The sequence below is a fragment of the Procambarus clarkii genome, chromosome 80, assembly GCF_040958095.1.
Source record: "Procambarus clarkii isolate CNS0578487 chromosome 80, FALCON_Pclarkii_2.0, whole genome shotgun sequence".
Lineage (NCBI taxonomy): Eukaryota > Metazoa > Arthropoda > Malacostraca > Decapoda > Cambaridae > Procambarus > Procambarus clarkii.
The window spans coordinates 19,043,630-19,070,607 of NC_091229.1; the positions used below are offsets into that span (position 1 = coordinate 19,043,630).

General features: G+C 42.2%; 1 protein-coding gene and 1 long non-coding RNA gene across 2 annotated transcripts in view; both read right to left on the bottom strand.

Annotated features, from left to right (window-relative positions):
- Positions 1-11,631: 11,631 nt before the first annotated feature.
- Positions 11,632-20,701, bottom strand: LOC138357792 (uncharacterized). Its single transcript, XR_011225144.1, has 2 exons — positions 18,973-20,701; positions 11,632-18,925 (listed from the first exon to the last, which is right to left on the bottom strand). It is a non-coding gene; the product is annotated as an uncharacterized lncRNA (long non-coding RNA).
- Positions 20,702-22,931: 2,230 nt separating this feature from the next.
- Positions 22,932-26,978, bottom strand: part of LOC123746416 (inactive dipeptidyl peptidase 10) — a 227,007-nt gene continuing 222,960 nt past the window's right edge. Inside the window, exon 17 of the mRNA XM_069314871.1 lies at positions 22,932-26,560. Within this exon, the coding sequence (XP_069170972.1) occupies positions 26,413-26,560 (148 nt within the window). The 3' untranslated portion in view covers positions 22,932-26,412. The remainder of the gene's footprint in view (positions 26,561-26,978) is intronic.

The following is a 26,978-nucleotide window of genomic DNA, read 5'->3' on the forward strand; positions in this document are numbered from 1 at the left end:
TAGTTTGTTCCAGGGGGTCCTTGGGTCCCTGAATTGTTCCAGGAGGACTTTTGGTCCGCAGATTAATCCAAGGGGGGTCTTTGGGTCTGCAGATTGTTCCAAGGGGGGTCTTTGGGTCTGCAGATTGTTCCAGGATGTCGTTCGGACCGCAAATTGTTCCAGGGGGGATCTTTTGGTCCTCATTTGATTCCAAATGGGTCCTTGGGTCCGCAGATTGTTCCAGGGGGTTCTTGGGTGCGCGGATTGTTCCAGGGGGGTACTTGAGTGCTCAGATGATTCCAAAAAGGGTCCTTGGGTCCCCAAATTGTTCCAAGGGGTTCCTGGGCCCGCAGATTGTACCAGGAAAGTTCTTGGGGACCGCAGGTTGTTTCAGGGGGTCTTTGGGTCCTCAGATTGTAATAGAGGGGTCTTTGGGTCCTCATATTGTTAAAAGAAGGTCTTTGGGCCCCTCTAATAGTCCTGGGAGAGTTTTTAAGTCCCCAGATTGTTATAGGAGAATATTTGGGTCCACAGATTGCTCCAGGGAAATCTTTGGGTCCGCAGATTCATTCAGGGGGTACTTGGGTCCCTAGATTGTTCTATGGGGGCTCCTTGGGTCCACAGATTGTTCTACGGGGGGTCCTTGGATCCCCAGATTGTTCCGAGGGGACCTTGGGGTACCAAACTGTTCCAGAGGGTTCTTGGGTCCGCGGATTGTTCCAGGGGATACTTGGGTCTTTAGATGATTCCAAAAAGTGTCTTTAGGTCGGCATATTGTTCCAGGAAGGTTCTTGGGCACGCATATTGTTCCAAGAATGTACTTGGGTTCGCAGTTTGTACTAAGTATAGTCATCGGGTCCCCTTATTGTTAAAAGAAGGTCTTTGGGCCCTGGGAGGGTCTTTAAGTCCTCACATTGTTATAGGAGAATCTTTGGGTCCCCAGATTGCTAAAGGGGGCTCCTTGGGTCCCCAAATTGTTCCAGGCTGAACTTGGGTACCCAGATTGTTCCTGGGTACCAATTATTTCTTCACGTGCAGAAGGAATGTGACGAAATAAAATAATCTCTAACAAAGTTGAAATAAAGATATATCTGTTTTTATTATTATCCATTTATTGTTAAGCTTATTTAGATTTTTATTACATGTTCTTCTACTCAATTTTCTCTAACATATCTTGAGAAAAGAACATGATTTGTTGCACACTTTGGATGGCTGTATCACGTTAAATATTGCTCTAATTGCTTTGATATTCAATATTAGCAAAGAAAACCTTTACTAAAAGAAATGTAAATGAATGTGGTAAATCCAATGGTAATGTTTTCAAAGTGATTCTATGGCTGGTTTTGATTTTGAGTTTTGCGAAAAATGACGATTTCGGCGAGGTGACGGTTCTCTGCTGACGACTGGTGGTGTGGCCAGGAATTATGGCCTGAAGGCACCAACTTTCCTGCCAATATTTCTTCAGTATTTTTACTAAATGGTTTATTAGTTCATTAACTTATTGGTTATATTGCTTGGTTTATTAAGCTCCTATATTAAGGTGCCAAACTATAGCTTAGAATTGATCCAGGGGTTTCCTCGGGTCCCTAGATTGATCCAGGTGGTCATTGGGTCCCTAGATTGATCAAGGGGGGGGGGGGGTCCTTACGTCCTTAGTTTGTTCCAGGGGGTCCTTGGGTCCCTGATTTGTTCCAGGAGGACTTTTGGTCCGCAGATTAATCCAAGGGGGGTCTTTGGGTCTGCAGATTGTTCCAAGGGGGGTCTTTGGGTCTGCAGATTGTTCCAGGATGTCGTTCGGACCGCAAATTGTTCCAGGGGGGATCTTTTGGTCCTCATTTGATTCCAAATGGGTCCTTGGGTCCGCAGATTGTTCCAGGGGGTTCTTGGGTGCGCGGATTGTTCCAGGGGGGTACTTGAGTGCTCAGATGATTCCAAAAAGGGTCCTTGGGTCCCCAAATTGTTCCAAGGGGTTCCTGGGCCCGCAGATTGTACCAGGAAAGTTCTTGGGGACCGCAGGTTGTTTCAGGGGGTCTTTGGGTCCTCAGATTGTAATAGAGGGGTCTTTGGGTCCTCATATTGTTAAAAGAAGGTCTTTGGGCCCCTCTAATAGTCCTGGGAGAGTTTTTAAGTCCCCAGATTGTTATAGGAGAATATTTGGGTCCACAGATTGCTCCAGGGAAATCTTTGGGTCCGCAGATTCATTCAGGGGGTACTTGGGTCCCTAGATTGTTCCATGGGGGCTCCTTGGGTCCACAGATTGTTCTACGGGGGGTCCTTGGATCCCCAGATTGTTCCGAGGGGACCTTGGGGTACCAAACTGTTCCAGAGGGTTCTTGGGTCCGCGGATTGTTCCAGGGGATACTTGGGTCTTTAGATGATTCCAAAAAGTGTCTTTAGGTCGGCATATTGTTCCAGGAAGGTTCTTGGGCACGCATATTGTTCCAAGAATGTACTTGGGTTCGCAGTTTGTACTAAGTATAGTCATCGGGTCCCCTTATTGTTAAAAGAAGGTCTTTGGGCCCTGGGAGGGTCTTTAAGTCCTCACATTGTTATAGGAGAATCTTTGGGTCCCCAGATTGCTAAAGGGGGCTCCTTGGGTCCCCAAATTGTTCCAGGCTGAACTTGGGTACCCAGATTGTTCCTGGGTACCAATTATTTCTTCACGTGCAGAAGGAATGTGACGAAATAAAATAATCTCTAACAAAGTTGAAATAAAGATATATCTGTTTTTATTATTATCCATTTATTGTTAAGCTTATTTAGATTTTTATTACATGTTCTTCTACTCAATTTTCTCTAACATATCTTGAGAAAAGAACATGATTTGTTGCACACTTTGGATGGCTGTATCACGTTAAATATTGCTCTAATTGCTTTGATATTCAATATTAGCAAAGAAAACCTTTACTAAAAGAAATGTAAATGAATGTGGTAAATCCAATGGTAATGTTTTCAAAGTGATTCTATGGCTGGTTTTGATTTTGAGTTTTGCGAAAAATGACGATTTCGGCGAGGTGACGGTTCTCTGCTGACGACTGGTGGTGTGGCCAGGAATTATGGCCTGAAGGCACCAACTTTCCTGCCAATATTTCTTCAGTATTTTTACTAAATGGTTTATTAGTGCATTAACTTATTGGTTATATTGCTTGGTTTATTAAGCTCCTATATTAAGGTGCCAAACTATAGCTTAGAATTGATCCAGGGGTTTCCTCGGGTCCCTAGATTGATCCAGGTGGTCATTGGGTCCCTAGATTGATCAAGGGGGGGGGTCCTTACGTCCTTAGTTTGTTCCAGGGGGTCCTTGGGTCCCTGAATTGTTCCAGGAGGACTTTTGGTCCGCAGATTAATCCAAGGGGGGTCTTTGGGTCTGCAGATTGTTCCAAGGGGGGTCTTTGGGTCTGCAGATTGTTCCAGGATGTCGTTCGGACCGCAAATTGTTCCAGGGGGGATCTTTTGGTCCTCATTTGATTCCAAATGGGTCCTTGGGTCCGCAGATTGTTCCAGGGGGTTCTTGGGTGCGCGGATTGTTCCAGGGGGGTACTTGAGTGCTCAGATGATTCCAAAAAGGGTCCTTGGGTCCCCAAATTGTTCCAAGGGGTTCCTGGGCCCGCAGATTGTACCAGGAAAGTTCTTGGGGACCGCAGGTTGTTTCAGGGGGTCTTTGGGTCCTCAGATTGTAATAGAGGGGTCTTTGGGTCCTCATATTGTTAAAAGAAGGTCTTTGGGCCCCTCTAATAGTCCTGGGAGAGTTTTTAAGTCCCCAGATTGTTATAGGAGAATATTTGGGTCCACAGATTGCTCCAGGGAAATCTTTGGGTCCGCAGATTCATTCAGGGGGTACTTGGGTCCCTAGATTGTTCTATGGGGGCTCCTTGGGTCCACAGATTGTTCTACGGGGGGTCCTTGGATCCCCAGATTGTTCCGAGGGGACCTTGGGGTACCAAACTGTTCCAGAGGGTTCTTGGGTCCGCGGATTGTTCCAGGGGATACTTGGGTCTTTAGATGATTCCAAAAAGTGTCTTTAGGTCGGCATATTGTTCCAGGAAGGTTCTTGGGCACGCATATTGTTCCAAGAATGTACTTGGGTTCGCAGTTTGTACTAAGTATAGTCATCGGGTCCCCTTATTGTTAAAAGAAGGTCTTTGGGCCCTGGGAGGGTCTTTAAGTCCTCACATTGTTATAGGAGAATCTTTGGGTCCCCAGATTGCTAAAGGGGGCTCCTTGGGTCCCCAAATTGTTCCAGGCTGAACTTGGGTACCCAGATTGTTCCTGGGTACCAATTATTTCTTCACGTGCAGAAGGAATGTGACGAAATAAAATAATCTCTAACAAAGTTGAAATAAAGATATATCTGTTTTTATTATTATCCATTTATTGTTAAGCTTATTTAGATTTTTATTACATGTTCTTCTACTCAATTTTCTCTAACATATCTTGAGAAAAGAACATGATTTGTTGCACACTTTGGATGGCTGTATCACGTTAAATATTGCTCTAATTGCTTTGATATTCAATATTAGCAAAGAAAACCTTTACTAAAAGAAATGTAAATGAATGTGGTAAATCCAATGGTAATGTTTTCAAAGTGATTCTATGGCTGGTTTTGATTTTGAGTTTTGCGAAAAATGACGATTTCGGCGAGGTGACGGTTCTCTGCTGACGACTGGTGGTGTGGCCAGGAATTATGGCCTGAAGGCACCAACTTTCCTGCCAATATTTCTTCAGTATTTTTACTAAATGGTTTATTAGTGCATTAACTTATTGGTTATATTGCTTGGTTTATTAAGCTCCTATATTAAGGTGCCAAACTATAGCTTAGAATTGATCCAGGGGTTTCCTCGGGTCCCTAGATTGATCCAGGTGGTCATTGGGTCCCTAGATTGATCAAGGGGGGGGGGTCCTTACGTCCTTAGTTTGTTCCAGGGGGTCCTTGGGTCCCTGAATTGTTCCAGGAGGACTTTTGGTCCGCAGATTAATCCAAGGGGGGTCTTTGGGTCTGCAGATTGTTCCAAGGGGGGTCTTTGGGTCTGCAGATTGTTCCAGGATGTCGTTCGGACCGCAAATTGTTCCAGGGGGGATCTTTTGGTCCTCATTTGATTCCAAATGGGTCCTTGGGTCCGCAGATTGTTCCAGGGGGTTCTTGGGTGCGCGGATTGTTCCAGGGGGGTACTTGAGTGCTCAGATGATTCCAAAAAGGGTCCTTGGGTCCCCAAATTGTTCCAAGGGGTTCCTGGGCCCGCAGATTGTACCAGGAAAGTTCTTGGGGACCGCAGGTTGTTTCAGGGGGTCTTTGGGTCCTCAGATTGTAATAGAGGGGTCTTTGGGTCCTCATATTGTTAAAAGAAGGTCTTTGGGCCCCTCTAATAGTCCTGGGAGAGTTTTTAAGTCCCCAGATTGTTATAGGAGAATATTTGGGTCCACAGATTGCTCCAGGGAAATCTTTGGGTCCGCAGATTCATTCAGGGGGTACTTGGGTCCCTAGATTGTTCTATGGGGGCTCCTTGGGTCCACAGATTGTTCTACGGGGGGTCCTTGGATCCCCAGATTGTTCCGAGGGGACCTTGGGGTACCAAACTGTTCCAGAGGGTTCTTGGGTCCGCGGATTGTTCCAGGGGATACTTGGGTCTTTAGATGATTCCAAAAAGTGTCTTTAGGTCGGCATATTGTTCCAGGAAGGTTCTTGGGCACGCATATTGTTCCAAGAATGTACTTGGGTTCGCAGTTTGTACTAAGTATAGTCATCGGGTCCCCTTATTGTTAAAAGAAGGTCTTTGGGCCCTGGGAGGGTCTTTAAGTCCTCACATTGTTATAGGAGAATCTTTGGGTCCCCAGATTGCTAAAGGGGGCTCCTTGGGTCCCCAAATTGTTCCAGGCTGAACTTGGGTACCCAGATTGTTCCTGGGTACCAATTATTTCTTCACGTGCAGAAGGAATGTGACGAAATAAAATAATCTCTAACAAAGTTGAAATAAAGATATATCTGTTTTTATTATTATCCATTTATTGTTAAGCTTATTTAGATTTTTATTACATGTTCTTCTACTCAATTTTCTCTAACATATCTTGAGAAAAGAACATGATTTGTTGCACACTTTGGATGGCTGTATCACGTTAAATATTGCTCTAATTGCTTTGATATTCAATATTAGCAAAGAAAACCTTTACTAAAAGAAATGTAAATGAATGTGGTAAATCCAATGGTAATGTTTTCAAAGTGATTCTATGGCTGGTTTTGATTTTGAGTTTTGCGAAAAATGACGATTTCGGCGAGGTGACGGTTCTCTGCTGACGACTGGTGGTGTGGCCAGGAATTATGGCCTGAAGGCACCAACTTTCCTGCCAATATTTCTTCACTATTTTTACTAAATGGTTTATTAGTTCATTAACTTATTGGTTATATTGCTTGGTTTATTAAGCTCCTATATTAAGGTGCCAAACTATAGCTTAGAATTGATCCAGGGGTTTCCTCGGGTCCCTAGATTGATCCAGGTGGTCATTGGGTCCCTAGATTGATCAAGGGGGGGGGGTCCTTACGTCCTTAGTTTGTTCCAGGGGGTCCTTGGGTCCCTGAATTGTTCCAGGAGGACTTTTGGTCCGCAGATTAATCCAAGGGGGGTCTTTGGGTCTGCAGATTGTTCCAAGGGGGGTCTTTGGGTCTGCAGATTGTTCCAGGATGTCGTTCGGACCGCAAATTGTTCCAGGGGGGATCTTTTGGTCCTCATTTGATTCCAAATGGGTCCTTGGGTCCGCAGATTGTTCCAGGGGGTTCTTGGGTGCGCGGATTGTTCCAGGGGGGTACTTGAGTGCTCAGATGATTCCAAAAAGGGTCCTTGGGTCCCCAAATTGTTCCAAGGGGTTCCTGGGCCCGCAGATTGTACCAGGAAAGTTCTTGGGGACCGCAGGTTGTTTCAGGGGGTCTTTGGGTCCTCAGATTGTAATAGAGGGGTCTTTGGGTCCTCATATTGTTAAAAGAAGGTCTTTGGGCCCCTCTAATAGTCCTGGGAGAGTTTTTAAGTCCCCAGATTGTTATAGGAGAATATTTGGGTCCACAGATTGCTCCAGGGAAATCTTTGGGTCCGCAGATTCATTCAGGGGGTACTTGGGTCCCTAGATTGTTCCATGGGGGCTCCTTGGGTCCACAGATTGTTCTACGGGGGGTCCTTGGATCCCCAGATTGTTCCGAGGGGACCTTGGGGTACCAAACTGTTCCAGAGGGTTCTTGGGTCCGCGGATTGTTCCAGGGGATACTTGGGTCTTTAGATGATTCCAAAAAGTGTCTTTAGGTCGGCATATTGTTCCAGGAAGGTTCTTGGGCACGCATATTGTTCCAAGAATGTACTTGGGTTCGCAGTTTGTACTAAGTATAGTCATCGGGTCCCCTTATTGTTAAAAGAAGGTCTTTGGGCCCTGGGAGGGTCTTTAATTCCTCACATTGTTATAGGAGAATCTTTGGGTCCCCAGATTGCTAAAGGGGGCTCCTTGGGTCCCCAAATTGTTCCAGGCTGAACTTGGGTACCCAGATTGTTCCTGGGTACCAATTATTTCTTCACGTGCAGAAGGAATGTGACGAAATAAAATAATCTCTAACAAAGTTGAAATAAAGATATATCTGTTTTTATTATTATCCATTTATTGTTAAGCTTATTTAGATTTTTATTACATGTTCTTCTACTCAATTTTCTCTAACATATCTTGAGAAAAGAACATGATTTGTTGCACACTTTGGATGGCTGTATCACGTTAAATATTGCTCTAATTGCTTTGATATTCAATATTAGCAAAGAAAACCTTTACTAAAAGAAATGTAAATGAATGTGGTAAATCCAATGGTAATGTTTTCAAAGTGATTCTATGGCTGGTTTTGATTTTGAGTTTTGCGAAAAATGACGATTTCGGCGAGGTGACGGTTCTCTGCTGACGACTGGTGGTGTGGCCAGGAATTATGGCCTGAAGGCACCAACTTTCCTGCCAATATTTCTTCAGTATTTTTACTAAATGGTTTATTAGTGCATTAACTTATTGGTTATATTGCTTGGTTTATTAAGCTCCTATATTAAGGTGCCAAACTATAGCTTAGAATTGATCCAGGGGTTTCCTCGGGTCCCTAGATTGATCCAGGTGGTCATTGGGTCCCTAGATTGATCAAGGGGGGGGGGTCCTTACGTCCTTAGTTTGTTCCAGGGGGTCCTTGGGTCCCTGAATTGTTCCAGGAGGACTTTTGGTCCGCAGATTAATCCAAGGGGGGTCTTTGGGTCTGCAGATTGTTCCAAGGGGGGTCTTTGGGTCTGCAGATTGTTCCAGGATGTCGTTCGGACCGCAAATTGTTCCAGGGGGGATCTTTTGGTCCTCATTTGATTCCAAATGGGTCCTTGGGTCCGCAGATTGTTCCAGGGGGTTCTTGGGTGCGCGGATTGTTCCAGGGGGGTACTTGAGTGCTCAGATGATTCCAAAAAGGGTCCTTGGGTCCCCAAATTGTTCCAAGGGGTTCCTGGGCCCGCAGATTGTACCAGGAAAGTTCTTGGGGACCGCAGGTTGTTTCAGGGGGTCTTTGGGTCCTCAGATTGTAATAGAGGGGTCTTTGGGTCCTCATATTGTTAAAAGAAGGTCTTTGGGCCCCTCTAATAGTCCTGGGAGAGTTTTTAAGTCCCCAGATTGTTATAGGAGAATATTTGGGTCCACAGATTGCTCCAGGGAAATCTTTGGGTCCGCAGATTCATTCAGGGGGTACTTGGGTCCCTAGATTGTTCTATGGGGGCTCCTTGGGTCCACAGATTGTTCTACGGGGGGTCCTTGGATCCCCAGATTGTTCCGAGGGGACCTTGGGGTACCAAACTGTTCCAGAGGGTTCTTGGGTCCGCGGATTGTTCCAGGGGATACTTGGGTCTTTAGATGATTCCAAAAAGTGTCTTTAGGTCGGCATATTGTTCCAGGAAGGTTCTTGGGCACGCATATTGTTCCAAGAATGTACTTGGGTTCGCAGTTTGTACTAAGTATAGTCATCGGGTCCCCTTATTGTTAAAAGAAGGTCTTTGGGCCCTGGGAGGGTCTTTAAGTCCTCACATTGTTATAGGAGAATCTTTGGGTCCCCAGATTGCTAAAGGGGGCTCCTTGGGTCCCCAAATTGTTCCAGGCTGAACTTGGGTACCCAGATTGTTCCTGGGTACCAATTATTTCTTCACGTGCAGAAGGAATGTGACGAAATAAAATAATCTCTAACAAAGTTGAAATAAAGATATATCTGTTTTTATTATTATCCATTTATTGTTAAGCTTATTTAGATTTTTATTACATGTTCTTCTACTCAATTTTCTCTAACATATCTTGAGAAAAGAACATGATTTGTTGCACACTTTGGATGGCTGTATCACGTTAAATATTGCTCTAATTGCTTTGATATTCAATATTAGCAAAGAAAACCTTTACTAAAAGAAATGTAAATGAATGTGGTAAATCCAATGGTAATGTTTTCAAAGTGATTCTATGGCTGGTTTTGATTTTGAGTTTTGCGAAAAATGACGATTTCGGCGAGGTGACGGTTCTCTGCTGACGACTGGTGGTGTGGCCAGGAATTATGGCCTGAAGGCACCAACTTTCCTGCCAATATTTCTTCAGTATTTTTACTAAATGGTTTATTAGTTCATTAACTTATTGGATATATTGATTGATTTATTAACTTCTTATTTCAAGGTGCAAAACTATACCTTAGAATTGATCCAGGGTTTTCCTTGGGTCCCTAGATTGATCCAGGTGGTCATTGGGTCCTTAGATTGATCAAGGCGGTCATTGGGTCCCTAGATTGATCAAGGGGGTCCTTGGGTTACCACATTGTTCAAGGGGGTCCTTGCATCCCTAGTTTTATCCAGGGGGGGAAGGGTAATTGGGTCCCTAGATTGTTCCAGGAGTCCTTGGATCGCTAGATTGTTCCAGGGGGGTCCGTGGGTCGCTAGATTGTTCCAGGGCGTCCTTGGGTTACCACATTGTTCCAGAGGTCCTTGGGTCCGCAGATTGTTCCAGAAGGATCCTTGGGTACTCAGATGATTACAAAAAGCGTTTTTGGGTACGCAGATTGTTCCAGAGGGTTCTTTGGTTCCATATATTGTTAAAAAGAGGGTCTTTGGGCCTTCTAATTGTTCTAGGAGGGGTCTTTGGGTCCCCAGATTGCTTCAGGGAAATCTTTGGGTCACCAGATTCTTTCAGCGGGTTCTTGGGTCCCCAGAATGTTCCATGGGGGCTCCTTGGGTCACTAAATTGTTCCAGGCATAACTTGGGTACCCAGATTGTTCTGGGTACCAATTACTTCTTCACGTGCAGAAGGAATGTGACGAATAAAAATAATCTCTAATAAAGTTGAAATAAAGGTATATCTGTTTTTATTATTATCCATTTATAGTTAAGCTTATTTTGATTTTTATTACATGTTCTTCTACTCAATTTACTCTAACATATCTTGAGAAAAGAACATGATTTGTTGCACACTTTGGATGGCTGTATCACGTTAAATATTGCTCTAATTGCTTTGATATTCAATATTAGCAAAGAAAACCTTTACTAAAAGAAATGTAAATGAATGTGGTAAATCCAATGGTAATGCTTTCAAAGTGATTCTATGGCTGGTTTTGATTTTGAGTTTTGCGAAAAATGACGATTTCGGCGAGGTGACGGTTCTCAGCTGACGACTGGTGGTGTGGCCAGGAAGGTCTGGAAAAAATAAATATATTTATTTATGAGATAATTTTGATATGTTTTTCTTTATTTCATTGTTCTACAACGTCTCCCTTCTTTTGGTAATTACCCAATTACTTTATTTTGCATTTTTTTCAATTTCGTTTAATTGTTTTGATGGATTAGTTAGTAACTCATTGGGTATGTTGCTTACTTAAATAGATATCTATCTGTGAAAGCCAAGTAATTGCTAGGATAATTGAATTCTTAATTGGTTGATTTAAATGGGTTTTCACAGAGTGTTAGTGAAAAAGGAATTAATAGTGAAATAAACAGTGTACGCAATGATGCTATGAAAACAAGATTTAAAGTATGAAATAATAAGAAAATGTAGATAATCAAAATTGTTAAAGTAATTTATTGAATGCAATAAAAAATAAATAATTAATAACCCTTTTTATCAATGTAAAAAGTCTTTTTTTATCAATATATTTCATATTGATAATGATAATGCAGTTATCTTTTTTATAGTTATTGTTTGTTTGTAAATGTTTATAAATAGCATACTATCGCACGCACACACACACACACACCCTCGCTGGGCCTCGCGGCTGAGTGGACAGCGTTCTGGGGTCGTAGTCCTAAGGCCCCCCCCCCCCCCCCCGAATTCCATCCCCGTCGGCGGAGGCAGAATTTCTTTCACCCTGATGCACCTGTTCACCTAGCAATCAATACGTACCTGGGAGTTATACAGTTGCTACGGGCTGCTTCCTGGAAATGTGCGTGTGTGTGTGTGCATGTGTTAGAAAGAAATATATATACTGTATAGTAGACATATTAGAGGAAAAATTAAATTGGTTAGAAAGGCTAATAGCTCGATTCTGCAGATACAATAAGTAAATATAAATAGTAAATACACACACACACAAAAACACACACACACACACACACATAAAGGAGGGGATAGTAAAAAAAAAAAAATACCCCAGATCACGGTGCTTTCTGCTTTATTTATTAAAAATATATTTACAAAAGCTACTTACAATACCAGACAGCGTTACAGACTGCCTCTCTAACATCATTACAAATACAGCAGACAATCGTACCAGGAACACGCTTCTAATGCCCTTTGGAACAATGTCACTAACGCAACAGAGTTATAACCCCCAAGTTTTAATATATATATATATATATATATATATATATATATATATATATATATATATATATATATATATATATATATATATATATATGTATATATATATATATATATATATATATATATATATATATATATATATATATATATATATATATATATATATATATATATATATACACACACTAGGGCCGTATCCCGTACATACAAAAAGAATGCGTCAACGTCCTGCAAACTGATTCAGGAAACTCAAAACATATCATTTACTTCTACGACTCCTCTGTCCCGCCTGAGGGGAAAAACGAGCATCAGCTGATATGGCGGCGGGCTGGAGGTCAACACACACACACGTGGACAGCAAGGGGAGAGGAGGTCAAAGGTTAAAAAGATAAACAAAGCCATGTTATATTTACATTTCCTGATCATCTGCAGGGCATCTTGCTGGCATCAGATAGATCTTGAGGGGGCTCAATAGCGTTATTATCTTCCATTGAAGATAAGTGAGCTCCTGAAAATCTATAATGTCCCTTAAAATGCATTTTTTTCATCAAACTCAGATGACAAAACAGTGTCTGGGTTTGCAATCATCTGAATGATTGACAAGTCTGCAGGTGTTATTTCCACCAGCACAACTGAGACGTGTGCAGGTGTATTTCAACCAGTAAAAAAAAATAATATATATGTTTATATATATTTATAAGATCGCAGGGGGAAGGAATGAGTTCGACTCGGTCTTGCGGATGGCGGGAAGAAAACGCGGAGAGCTCCAATTAATCCCCTTCTCAGTCCTCAAAAAGGGAGAGAAGAGGAAAAAAAAAACAGAAAGGGAGGAATATAGTGGCACAGGGAGGAGAGAGAGAAAGGAGAACCATAGAGAAAAAATTCACATACGTTAAGATTCATCAAGCATTTACGCAACCACTTACGATACCTGTACACCTTTCCTACATCGTAGCGGCTTTGTTTACATTCTTAGACAGATGACGAGCTCTGAAGTGCTACGTCGCTCTTTATAACAATAATAACCTTGGGTTGTGAAGTCTCCAAGCTCGGAAACGGTTTAATCAATGCAAACAAAACCACCATGATTGTTGAAAAGATCTACAGGTTTCGTAAGAGGCTTTGTAAATGATAAATCCTGGCCCCTGAAGGAAGAATCTGACCCCAGGAGACTAACAGCAACTGGAGATGTTGGCACCCGAAGCTCAGCTCACAACAAACCTCTCTGAGACGTCTCAGAGCTGCGAAGTCCCAGGACTGCGAAGTCCCAGGGCTGCGAAGTCCCAGGGCTGCGAAGTCCCAGGGCTACGAAGTCCCAGGGCTGCGAAGTCCCAGGGCTGCGAAGTCCCAGGGCTGCGAAGTCCCAGGGCTGCGAAGTCCCAGGGCTACGAAGTCCCAGGGCTGCGACGTCTCAGAGCTACGACATCCTAGAGCTGAGGAGTCTCAGACCTGAGAATTCCCAGAACTGAGACATTCCAGAGCTGAGAAGTCCCAGAGTTGAGACGTTCGAGAAAGGAGGTTTCAGACCTGCGACGTCCCAAAGCAGAGTCTCAGACCTAAGAAGTCCCAGAGATGGGACGTCCCAGGGCAATCAAGTACCATGGCTTAATGTCACATAATTATTGCTTTAATAAATCATTAATAAGCGGTATTTATTACGCTGCCCGTTTACCATTTTCGTTTAAGATCCCTATTTAATTTTTACTCGTTAAAATCTCCTGTGTATGTCTTTAATTGACATGTTTTCTTATGTTTTGTTCGGTTTCCCTTTTACTGTTTACTTTATACACTTACTCTCTCTCTCTCTGTTAATGTTCTCGATTTACGCTTTTACGCTAAAAAACATGTTTACAAAATGTTCAGAAAATAGGCAACTGCAGCAGCAACAATATCAACATACGCCTAGACGTTGCCATAATATGTAAGATCAGTTCTTCATTATTCAAATTGTGCCATGAATAATTTCAACTTTGATAAGAGCTGTGTGTGTATGTATGTGTAATTGTGCTTCACCAGTCACTGAAAATCAAGCAAGCTTGATAAGTACTTGGCACTAGGTCATGGCTACACCTTCGTCTCATTGGAGCCTTGGCTGGCTTCTGGAGCCAGAGTGCTAAGCGCCTCCTCAAGGAATTGGGTTCTAAGCTCATTGACACAACAAAGAGACTCAAGAGCACAGTTTTGTTTCAGTGTGGCGATGCTTCCACTGTCTTTTGTGTTTCCTTGGAGTCGAAGGAGTTCCTTTTATTCCACCTCCTACATCTCTTTCTTTCTTAGATGTTATACAGAGAAAGTACTGAGTGAGAGTGAGTGAATGAGTGAAAAACTCCAGTTAATGAGTCGGTGGCCGGATGAGTGATTGTGAGTAGCCCCAAGTATATCTGAATCCCCCCCCCCCTCCCCCTCCCCTTCCCTTTCCTGAATGCAGCTATCACCTAAATGTTTCGCTCACTCCCACTTCCTTTGCGTCTGATGGCAACTGGAATGTTAAGAGAGAGAGAGAGAGAGAGATATATTTTTGACGAAACACAAATAATTTTAACACTCACGTTTGGTACTGAGAGGTTATTATTCAGAGGATGGAGAACACGATGGTGATTGGCCACTCCTTGTGGTGTCTGCCGTTGAAGGAGCAGAAGGAAGAGGGAGGTAAACAACAAGAAAAGGAGGATAAGGAAGGGGAGGAGGAGGAGGAGGAAGAAGAATTAAGAAAGAGATGGAAGAGGACTACCTATACTAACACAACAAATAATTGTTGTTTAAGGTATAGCTACTCAACACTCTTGGTAAAACCGAAGGTTCTTACATGCAGGTGTTGGTAATACTGAGGATCCTACAAGCAGGCGCTGTTTAATATCACCTACATTAAAACCCCTCCACACACAGACACAGACACACTCACACACACACACACACACACACACACACACATACACACACACACACACACACACACACACACACATACACACACACACACACACACACACACACACACACACACACACACACACACACACACACACACAGACACACACACACAGACACACACACACACACAGACACACAGACACACAGACACACACACACACACACACACACACACACACACACACACACACACACACACACACACACACACACACACACACACACACACACACACACACACAGGAATGATAGACTGGGAGAACAAAGAACCACATGAGGAGACGCAAAAACATGGAGAGCTAAACTAGTGGACGCGACAACAAGAAACTTTTTAAGCCAGAATGTCAGGTGACACCTCAAGAATGAGACGAAACGACGAACCAGCGAGACTTGACGTGGTGATCACTTCGAACGATTCAGACATAAGGGGAAATCACTTCCGTACCTCTTCGAATGGCACCGAACGATCACAGTGCAGGCGACGAGTCACAATAACGTGGCATAAGTATGTTGACCAGACCACACACTAGAAGGTGAAGGGACGATGACGTTTCGGTCCGTCCTGGACCATTCTCAAGTCGACTTGAGAATGGTCCAGGACGGACCGAAACGTCGTCGTCCCTTCTAGTGTGTGGTCTGGTCAACGACCACAGAGCACTGATGTTTGAGTATCTGGTAGAAGTAGGGACAAGGAAGGAATCAGAAAACAAATGACAGGCAAATGAACAAATCCACAAGGGCCGTGACGAGGATTCGAACCTGCGTCCGGGAGCATCCCAGACACTGCCTTAATCGCAGTGTGATGTGTGTGAAATGACAGGCATACCGAAAGGGAAACTACAAAGATATGAAAAATATTCTAATGGATATTACCACGGGTACCAGAGCTCAGAGGAAAGACGGTCCAAGACACGACGGACCCTGAAGTGAAAGGATTCAGGAGACAAGTTTGTCTAAGTCCCTAAAGGATTAGGGTAATTCAAGGGAGGTCTTCACAACAGAGCAAGGAGAAGTGCCTGAACTATGAGAGAAAAGACCAAACAAGGCACCACTGGAGGAGTTTGAGATTACCAGTGGTGAGGGGGAGGTAAGGATGCATTTGATTGAATTAGACGTGATAAAGGTTGTCATCCCAGACGATATCTCATCATGAATACTAAAGAGAGAGGAAAAACACTATAAATCCCACTATCAATAGTGTATATAACAGTGAAAAAATAAAGAAATAATTATCAAAAGAAGGCACCAAACTTGGGAGACTATGCAGGCGATGAGTCACAATAACGTGGCTGAAGTATGTTGACCAGACCACACACTAGAAGTTGAAGGGACGACGACGTTTCGGTCCGTCCTGGACCATTCTCAAGTCGATTTTTTCGACTTGAGAATTTTTCGACTGGGAGACTATGAAGTGCCATGAGTCACTGGTGACAGAACTACCAAACGTTTGGTGTTCCTAACTTGCATACCATGCAAGGTGACAGAGAAGATCTCAAGATAACCATGCAAGGTGACAGAGAAGATCTCAAGATAACCATGCAAGGTGACAGAGAAGATCTTGAGGGAAACACAAGTGGAACATCTGAGGAGAAAGAACGTTGTAACTCATCACTAACATGGGTTCAGGGGGTTCCCTGAACCTCCTGAACCTGAGCCCTGAACTTTGCATGGGTTCAAATCTTGCCTCACAGGTTTAATAGAAATCCACGACCAGGCGACAAAAATTAGACAAGAAAGAGAAGGGTGGAAAGTGGCATATTTTTCGATTGCCAGAAAGCCTCTGACACAGTAGCCCTTAAGAGACTAGTGCATAAAGCTGGAGACCCAGGAAGGAATAACAGGGAAGGAATTTTCAGTGGATTAGGGAGTACCTAAGCAACAGAAGACAGCGAGTCACTGCTAAGGGTGAGGTCTCAGAGTGGCAAATGCAGGACATTCTCATGCGAGTCCCTGCAGGACTCTCACCAGTGGAGTCCTGCAGGGTTTAGCCCTTAGACCTAAACTGTTTCTGATATATGCAAATGATCTCTAAGAGAGAATAAACTCGTTGGTTTCATTGTTTGCTGATGATGCAAAGATTATGAGGAGGTTAAAGACAGAGAAAGATACCTAGAGGCTGCAAAATGACCTGAACAAACTGTAGAAATGGTCCAATAAATGGCTAATAGAGTTCAACTCAAGTAAATGTAACGTAATGGAGCTAGGTGGAGGGTACAGGAGGTCACGGTATCAAATGGGAGACCAAGTCCCCTATGAAACGGACAGAGACGGAACCAGGAGTTGATATCACACCGAACTCTTTCCTGAAGCCCACATCAAAAGGATATCATCAGCGGCGTATGCAAGGCTGGCTAACACCAGAACTGCCTTTAAAAAATTGTGTAAGGACTCCTTTAGAACCTTGAATACCACATATGTAAGACCAATCTTGGAGTATGTGGCTCCAGCAAGGCGTCCATACCTTGTTAAGCATAGGACGAAGATGGAGAAAGTTTAAAGATTTGCCACAAGACTAGTTCTAGAACTAAGAGGTATGAGTTATGAGGAAAGGATGCGTGAATTGCACCTCACGTCGCTGGAAGACAGAAAAGTAAGGGGAGACTTGATTACCACATACGAAATTCTCAGGGGAATTGAGAGGGTAGATAGAGACTTTATTTAACACGGGTGGTACTCGCACTAGGGGACACAGATGGAACCTGAGTACCCAAAGTGAGCCACAGACACAGAAAGATATTTTTCAGTGTCAGAGTAGTAATAGATGGAATGCATTATGAAGTGATGTTGTGGAGGCTGACTTCATATGTGGTTTTAACTGTAGATATGATAGAACCCAACAGGTTCAGGAACCTATACACTAGTTGACTGACAGTTGAGAGCCGGGATAAAAGAGCCGAAGCTCAACCCCTGCAAGCAGAATTAGGTGAGTAGATACACATACACACCTAGCAGTAAATAGGTACCTGGGAGTTAGACAGGGCTGCATCCTGTGTGTGTGTGTGTGTGTGTGTGTGTGTGTGTGTGTGTGTGTGTGTGTGTGTGTGTGTGTGTGTGTGTGTGTGTGTGTGTGTGTGTGTGTGTGTGTTTTAGAGAGAAATATATCTAGTGGGAAAAAAATAGAGGAAAAATAGATTAGTTGGAAAGCCGGGGCCCATGAGCTAATAGCTCGATTCTTCTGGCTCAAATAGTAAATACAACTAGTAAAAGTAAGTAAACACACACACACACACACACACACACACACACACACACACACACCCACACACACACACACACACACACACACACACACACACACACACACACACACACAAAAAAAAAAAAAAAAAAAAAGAGAAGGTGGTGGAGGCCAAGACCGTCAGTAGTTTCAAAGCGTTATATGACAAAGAGTGCTGGGAAGACGGGACACCACGAGCGTAGCTCTCATCCTGTAACTACACTTAGGTAATTACACACACACACACTTACTTGTCTCAACACAGATCACAACAAAACACTTCTTTTCCCTGGCAAATCCCATGATACCTGACTTGAGCTTGTAACTCCTTGATTCTGGTAGACTTCGATGCATTTTGAACTGAATTCACAATATAAACACGACTATATTTGACTCTAGAGAAGAAAATAATATATATATGTACATTCTCATGCTACTGAAAGCCTTTCCTACCCCCTATCCCATGCTACCTTGTATATGCTCCATTCTAGCTAAGAAATTTGTATTATATTAGAGAACTTAATCTTCCTTATAGACTACTTTAAAGCACAAGCTTTAGAGCTCATCGAGAGGCTTCTAGTGATAGCTAATGGGTAAACTAGTCACAAGATGCCTTAAGATGTTTATTATCAAATATATTTGAACACCCACACCCACGCTTACACCCACACCCACACTTACACCCACACCCATACCCACACCCACACCCACACCCACAGTTAGAAGAGCTGTTGCTCTCTCTCTCTCTCTCTCTCTCTCTCTCTCTCTCTCTCTCTCTCCCTTCCCAATAAAACATACCCCAGATAGCATTAATATGGAACTAGGTGATGTGTTCCAAGAGTGACGCTTCGAATAGACGTGATCTCAAACAAGCCCATTTCCCATGTGCATGGGAAATGGGCTTACAGGTTCCAGAAGGTGAGAGGAAATATCAGCACTGTGGAGAAATGCCCGACAGACCATTGGAACATTATCTAACACAGTGCACAGTTACAACCACAACAGACCACTGGAACATTACCCAACACAGTGCACAGTTACAACCACAACAGACCACTGGAACATTACCCAACACAGTGCAGAGTTAAACCCAATACGGCTTCAACTTAAGATTCAACAAAGCAGAAGAAGTTGTTAAACACATGGGACATAATCTTACTTGAAGCGAACTTGTGAGTCATAAATATTTCATACTCCACTTAAGTCCGACAGAAACAAGAAACAAGTAAAACTCAGTGGGCCAGTCAGAGGCTTATACCCGCCAAACACACACCGAAACTACGACGTTGGTACAACGTTCCAACAAGTTTTAACACCTCCTAACCAGTTATAACAACCAATATAGCAAGTTGTAACAACGTTCTAATACGTCATAAACACGTTAAGCCAAGATGTAACAACTTTATTACAAGTTGTAACAAGCGGAAAATAGAGACAGTTTCGGTTTGTGTTTCCAGGGTATATAGGCCCCGTGCATGAGTATCCCTGGAAAAAAATGGACGTACCGTATAACGTGACGTCATAACTCCAACGTATAATGTTCCAAACATGAAAGATCTTAGTGACAACGAGATCACAAACAATAATATATCAACAACTTCCCCAGAACAAAACCAACAAAGTATTTGCACTAAAAATTCAACACCACAAAAAAATTTTTAAAGAAGCAAATTCGATATGTTTTCTCTTGTTTTTAAATTCCTTAAATTAAGAGTTCTCTAGAGAGCTTTCGAGGTTTCTAAACTGCAGAAGTTTAGAAACTTTCAATGTACATCAATGAGCTATATAAATGCATTTTGTTTTTTTTGAAACAAATTATCCATCTAATTTCTCTCCATTCTTGAAGCGAATTATCCATCCGGCTTCTCTCCATTCTTGCAGTGAATTATCCATCCGGCTTCCTCCATTCTTGCAGTGAATTATCCATCCGGCTTCTCACCATTCTTGGAGTGAGTTATCCATATGGTTTTCCTCCATTCTTGGAGCCAGTTATCCATTTCAAAGTCCTCGGTTAAAACACATGAGATGAAAATTGATTTCCTGTGAAGAAAATTGATTTTCTGTTAAGAAATCTGATTTTATGTGAAGAAAATGGGTTTTCTGTGAAGCAAATTAGTTTTATAGGCGGAAAATTGGTTCTCTTTGAAGAAAATGTTTTTTTTTTTTAAGAAAGCGGGTTTTCCTCCAAAGAAAATTGGTTTTCTCGTCATTTAACTGCACTGGTTAACAAATAAGTGAACACTAGAGTAGTGTGTACTGCTTCATAGCTGTACAGGCTGGGATCACAGGGCGCTTGTGTCATCAGGAACAGCAAAATTATAACGTCAATGCTTGAATTTACAAAACAAAAGAAAATGTAATTATAGGGAGAAAACGCAAAATCCAGAATACCTATATCACACTGGGAGAGGAATATGATAACTAGGAGCTGGGGATACGAGGACAAGGAGCTGGGATTTGAAGACAAGGAGTTGGGATAGGAGAGTGAAAAAAATGGTGGCCAACCACTTGCACCTCCGGGGCTCGAACGCTGACCAGCGACAAGCGAGACCATCGCTCTACCCACCAGTCCAAGAGGCCGGATGGTAGAACAATACCGTAGATATCGAAGAATAAGTGCCCGGGGTAGGGGAGGAGGTCAGCCATAACACCTGGCACTCTAGTATTCTGGCACCCCTTTTGTGCCATACAAGAGCAAGGGCAAAATCATGTGAATCAGAGCCTAAAAGAGAGAGAGAGAGAGAGAGAGAGAGAGAGAGAGAGAGAGAGAGAGAGAGAGAGAGAGAGAGAGAGAGAGAGAGAGAGAGAGAGAGAGAGAGAGAGAGCTGAAGAAGCACGTTCCATGCACGTGACGTGAGGTCCAGTGGTAGGTAACATAGTAATGAATATTGATGTATTTTAAGTACAAAAGCATACTATACTGTATACATTGATCTGATCAAATAACAATGACCCAAAATGGGACCTACAGACAGCATCTTATCCAAAATATGAAAACTATATATATATATATTATATATATATATATATATATATATATATATATATATATATATATATATATATATATATATATATATATATATATATATATATATATATGAGCGTATTAAAAAATGGGATGGGAAGGGGTGTCTCGAAAAACAACTGATCACACTATGAAGAACGTCTACAAAAAATGATATTAGGGAAAGTAAAAAGAAATGATAAAGTGCTTATACCAAAGACTAGGGAGATGACTGGTCCTTTGTAAATAATGAGTTCGAACAAGTACCTGATAATGACGAAGAATTGAGAGAGTTTGCCAGACCACGAACCAGAAGATCTGGACAGAGACCGTGCCACGGAGACATTGATCCTTATAGAACCATCGCCGCAAGGTTCACTATAGAGAGCCGCTAGAGAACAGCTTGATATTATGGCTCACACCTGAGCAAATTTATACAGGTACTGGAGGCAAGTTGAATTGTTTAGTAATTAACGAGGCGAAAGTTATTAAACAGAAAATGGTGAGCCAAAAAAAAAAAAGAGTCCGAGAACCCGACGAAAAGTCTTGCCCAGGGTCCTAAGAAAATGTAAAGACAGGCTAAGCCGAGCTTTTATATTTAACAGAGTTACCTTCTATATTTAATAAGTCAATGCAGGTTGAGAAAAGTACCAGAATCATGGAGGGTTGCAAATGTTGTGCCAATCTTTAAGAAAGGGGGGGGGGAAATGATAACTTTCCAATTAGGCCAATTAGCTTAATGTCTACTGTGGGAAAACTGCTTGAATCCATTATCATAAAAAGGTCAACATGAGGTCACTTGAATCGTGGCATTTCTTCGTTTCGTGGCACTTCTTCGTTTCTGAAGAGTCTGAGCCACAACAGCAATTACGTTCGACTACAATTTATTTGCTGTATTTTCCACTAACTTCGTCTCGAAGCCGTTCATGCCTCAAAGTCATTCAAAATTGAACGTAATGATATCAATGTCTCTTTCTATGCTTTCCATGTGATGCATAAAGATATTCTGACTATATCCATCTATGCACAGAATGATAGTAATATAGTCTATTAGACTGAAGATTATATATGTTTAAGTGATTTTATCATTTTGTTTGAAACAAATTCTAAAATTAATTATATAAATTGGTAATATGTTTCTATCACACACACACACACACACACACACACACACACACACACACACACACACACACACACACACACACACACACACATTGTACTGGAATAACCGTTAATTACAAGTATTGCTCTCATCCTGTAACAACACTTAGCTAATTACACTCACAGAATCAAGCTGGAAGATAAAATAAAAAGAGGGGATATGATCACCACGTAGAAATCGACAAAATAGACCAGGAGAAATTTTTGAAATCCGCAACAAGAAGTCATAGATTCAAGCTGAGGAAAGAAAACTGCCGAATAAACATTATAAAGTTGGTTTCGGCAGAGTGGGTAGACGGTTAGAACAGGTTAAGTGAGAAGGTGGTGGAGGCCAAAACCGTCAGTAGTTTCAAAGCGTTATATACGACAAAGAGTGCTGGGAAGACGGGACACCACGAGCGTAGCTCTCATCCTGTAACTACTCTTAAGAAATTACACGTATGTAATTACACGCACACACACACATATACATATATTCATATATATATATATATATATATATATATATATATATATATATATATATATATATATATATATATATATATATATATATATATTTGTGCAATAATTGGCTGTTGATTGCTGGTGTTGACTTCTTGATGTGTAGTGCCTCGCAAACGTCAAGCCGCCTGTTATCGCTGTATCTATCGATGATAGATACAACACAGAAATCATCGATAGATACAGCGATAGCAGGCGGCTTGACGTTTGCGAGGCACTACACATCAAGAAGTCAACACCAGCAATCAACAGCCAATTATATATATATATATATATATATATATATATATATATATATATATATATATATATATATATACATACACACACACACAAATTTCATTACCAAATTATGCAATAACCATACTAAGTGAAGAGGCATTTACAGTCACCTAAACATATAGAAATATAGTAATTCAAAAATATAACTATTTAAATACTTATGAGATATATTGGCTTAATATAAGCTAAATTATAATTATGCTGACTATTTTTATAATCACAAATTATAACAGCGATAATATTGATACTCCCAAAGTGCCAATACAAGTGATAATACCAGTAATGGATATTGTAACAATAGACATAACTCTAGTTAAAAGTCTGTACTGCATAACTAACCTAACATTAACTTGCGGGCATAGATAACATACCATTGAAACACGACTAATAATAACCGTGCCCTTCTAGCTTGCAACTGTAGAAATTAATTTACATTTTTGAAACATAAATAAATATTTAATAAACAATAAAATCAAATAATAATAATAATAAAACTATTGAACAACTCCACAGGAGCCGTGCTGAGGATTCGAACCTACGCGCGGGGCGTTCCCAGGCGCTCACTCTAGCCAACTGTACCTCGACACGGTAAAGACACACACATGGTTTCGCCTGCGAACATCCAGTGCAAAGGTTCGAACCCTGATCAATTCTCCTGTGGATGTGTTCAACGATATATCACGTTAATGTGATTTCTCTGTGTAATAATAATATTTGTATTGATCTACAACAATAATGTAATTTAGGATCAAAACCCACACTTTGGGTATTTTGTGAAATTTATGTGAGGGATTTACACCAAGTCTTTCGCACGCTTCTGAGTGCTTAATCCAGGTCTGAGTGTGTGATAAGGACACGAGACTTGCATCTCAAAGTCTAATACAACGTCTAATGTTTACATTCACAAGTGTGTGGGGTTCTGATCCTGTGTTATCATGTCTTGTGACAGAAGACATTACCATTACTAATAATGGAATTAGCAAATAAGTCCATAAATCACAGGGTGAGTTCAAGATGGAGTTAGGATGAGATCAGGGGCAAAGTTAGAGGTGGAGTTAGGATGAGATCAGGGGCAAAGTTCAAGGTGGAGTTAGGATGAGATCAGGGGCAAAGTTCAAGGTGGAGTTAGGATGAGATCAGGGGCAAAGTTCAAGGTGGAGTTAGGATGAGATCAGGGGCAAAGTTCAAGGTGGAGTTAGGATGAGATCAGGGGCAAAGTTCAAGGTGGAGTTAGGATGAGATCAGGGGCAAAGTAAGAGGTGGGGTCAAGGTGAGATTAAGGCTAAGATAGGGGTGAGGTTAAGGCTAAGATAGGGTGAGGTCAAATTAAAAAGTTAGGGTGAGATCAGGGCCTAAGTTAGGATGAAGTCAAGGCGAAGTTAAACTGAAGTCGATGCAAAGCGGCGGTTCGCTACGGAGACAAGGATATTACAGCGAGTCTTTCTTAAATTACATAATTATTACAGAACTGAACTGTGGACTGAAACTTTAACAAAAACATTAACTAGAATGAAGGATGCGAGTATCTAGAGCAAAAAAGTTAACACACAGGTTTAAATAGACTTCTATTTAATCCCATATAAACGGTAATGGGGAGTGGTCCCATTTAATAGCAGGGGGGGGGTGGTGGAAAAGGGGTAGGGGGGGAGGTGATCATGAAAGAATGTTAAGTCAGGCCCTTTATAGATGGCCATTGGATATTTTTTTGTTAATATCATATTGATATACCATCATTTTGCCATGGTAGAAACGCATGGTTGATGGTCAGACTTGGATATCATGGTAAATGGTCATGGAAGGGTCATGACACTTAGTCATGGAAACTAGTCACAAATCAGTGTCGACGAGATTGGCTTATATCTTCTTCCCCTGTCTCTCCTCGATGAGCCACTTGCCCTTGCGCCAGCGAATATTGGGCATATCCATGAATATCGGGCACATCCACGAATATCGGGCACATCCACGAATATCGGGCACATCCACGAATATCGGGCACATCCACGAATATCGGGAACATCCTCGAATATCGGGAACATCCTCGAATATAGGGCACATCCACGAATATCGGGCACATCCACGAATATCGGGCACATCCACGAATATCGGGAACATCCTCGAATATAGGGCACATCCACGAAGATCGGGCATATTCTCAAATATCGGGCACATCCTCGTATGCCGGGAGCATCTACGAATATCGGGTACATCCTCGAAAATCGGATGAGAGAAAAAAAAAAAAAGAGTTGCTTTTCATGGCAATTTGAAAATATCTATCATTGGTTGTAAATTTAGCGGACATATGTTCTTGTATGTGTGATATGTGTGTGTGTGTGTGTGTGTGTTCGGATGCCTTTGTTTACATTACAAATCCCGGATTAATTTATCAACCAATCAGGAACAATTTGTGTTATCTTAAATTGTGAGGAAGTGCGATGTGACTGCTTAAAGTACGAAAACTGTCTGATGACTGGTTTGTAAATAGAGTTTCAAAGCCCCTTAGAAAGTGGGGGAAAATACCGCTGAGTTAATTACAGGTAATATGTATGCAATTCAGGTCATTTTAATGCTTATCTTTTGCGCAAGCTTAGATGAATAAAATGCAAGGACTGTATAGAGACATATTCAGTGATCGGTAAAAATAATATACCCCTCTGGGGGTTGGACCTTTACGAAGGCTGAGTGTCTTTGAGGTATTCGATTTAAAGTCTATCGCGTTGCACCATCAGGAGCCAGCTAGAGGGAGCCCAGTTTGCCTTCGTCAGTCCAGTTCACCTTAAGTTTGAACCATCAGACACGTGCACGACCTCTTTTTCAAAGCAACCTTGTACACGCCCTCCTACAACACCAGGAACCCTTGAACAAAAATGTCTGACCTCAGGATAGCCAAAACGACGCCTTTCGGTCAGAATTGGGGGTCTGGAGGAGTCAAGTCGGCCAGGGATGTCTAGCTATCGACCCCCCACCGGCCAGATTACGTGCTTCAAGGAGTAGCCTGGTCTGGGATATCTGGCTATCAGCTTTGGCGTCCTGCTACGAGTCGTTGTTATCGGGTTATCTAGCGGGGAGGATCTCTAACATAAGAGATTGTCAACATTGTGAATCCTACCTCGGCTATCAGCACATCTAATTAATCCATCAATCCCTCATGTGAAGGAGAACCTAGAGTGAGATTTCTATAAACACATTGCATATACCCAGCTGATAAAAAAAGGGGCATCTCATTCATCTCTCTCCGGAAAGATCTTGTGGCGCAGACAAAACATCCTCAGCATCTCTGAGGGGCATCCCCGTACGTAGGACGACTGTCAAGAGAACCCTCAGAGTGGGTCGCTAGCACGACGGCATTTTGCACGAAGTACCTATAATCTGAAGGGCCAGTCGACGGTACCACACGAGTGCAATCTGCCAGGCGTTGGGGCCTGGCTCATGCAGGCGTCTCCCCGTGCTACTGCCGTTGCTCCTCCGGCTGCTTCTGCTGCTGATGCTGCTGCGGTATTGTTGCGACTATGGGAGAGCATCTTGGCCAAAGAGTAAGCTCATTTCCTCCTCGTTGTAGGGGGGGAAGCACCTCTCCAAGTAGGCCTCCAGAGTCCTGTAGAGGTGCAGTTGCACTCGCTCTAAGTCATGGCCCTCGTCCGTGTAGGTCTGCTGCCTGGAGAAATATCACGAGCTTAATATTATTTGAATACAATTGCACTGTTGACATTACAGTACAGTGTAAATGACATTATTTGATTAATAATACATTGATACCTTCATGCTGGTGGGAGAGGAAGGACAGGAAAAGTAGGAGGAGGAAGAAAAGGAAGAGGAGGAGGATGAGGAGTGAGACCGAGAGATGTGAAAAAGATGTTTATCTAACAGATTGATTTAAACTGTTACCATGTCTTAAAGAGCTTTTGACTCATTGAATGAACTTCTTAAAACGTCCATAAAACTGATACAATTATTTGTTTCAATAGTTCCTAAATCTGTTGAAAATCAGTAACATTTTTCTGAATCGGGTGACGGAGGCCTAATCTTCCTTGAGTTTGTACGACCCTCCAGTGTTCTCAATCTAAGTCATAGTG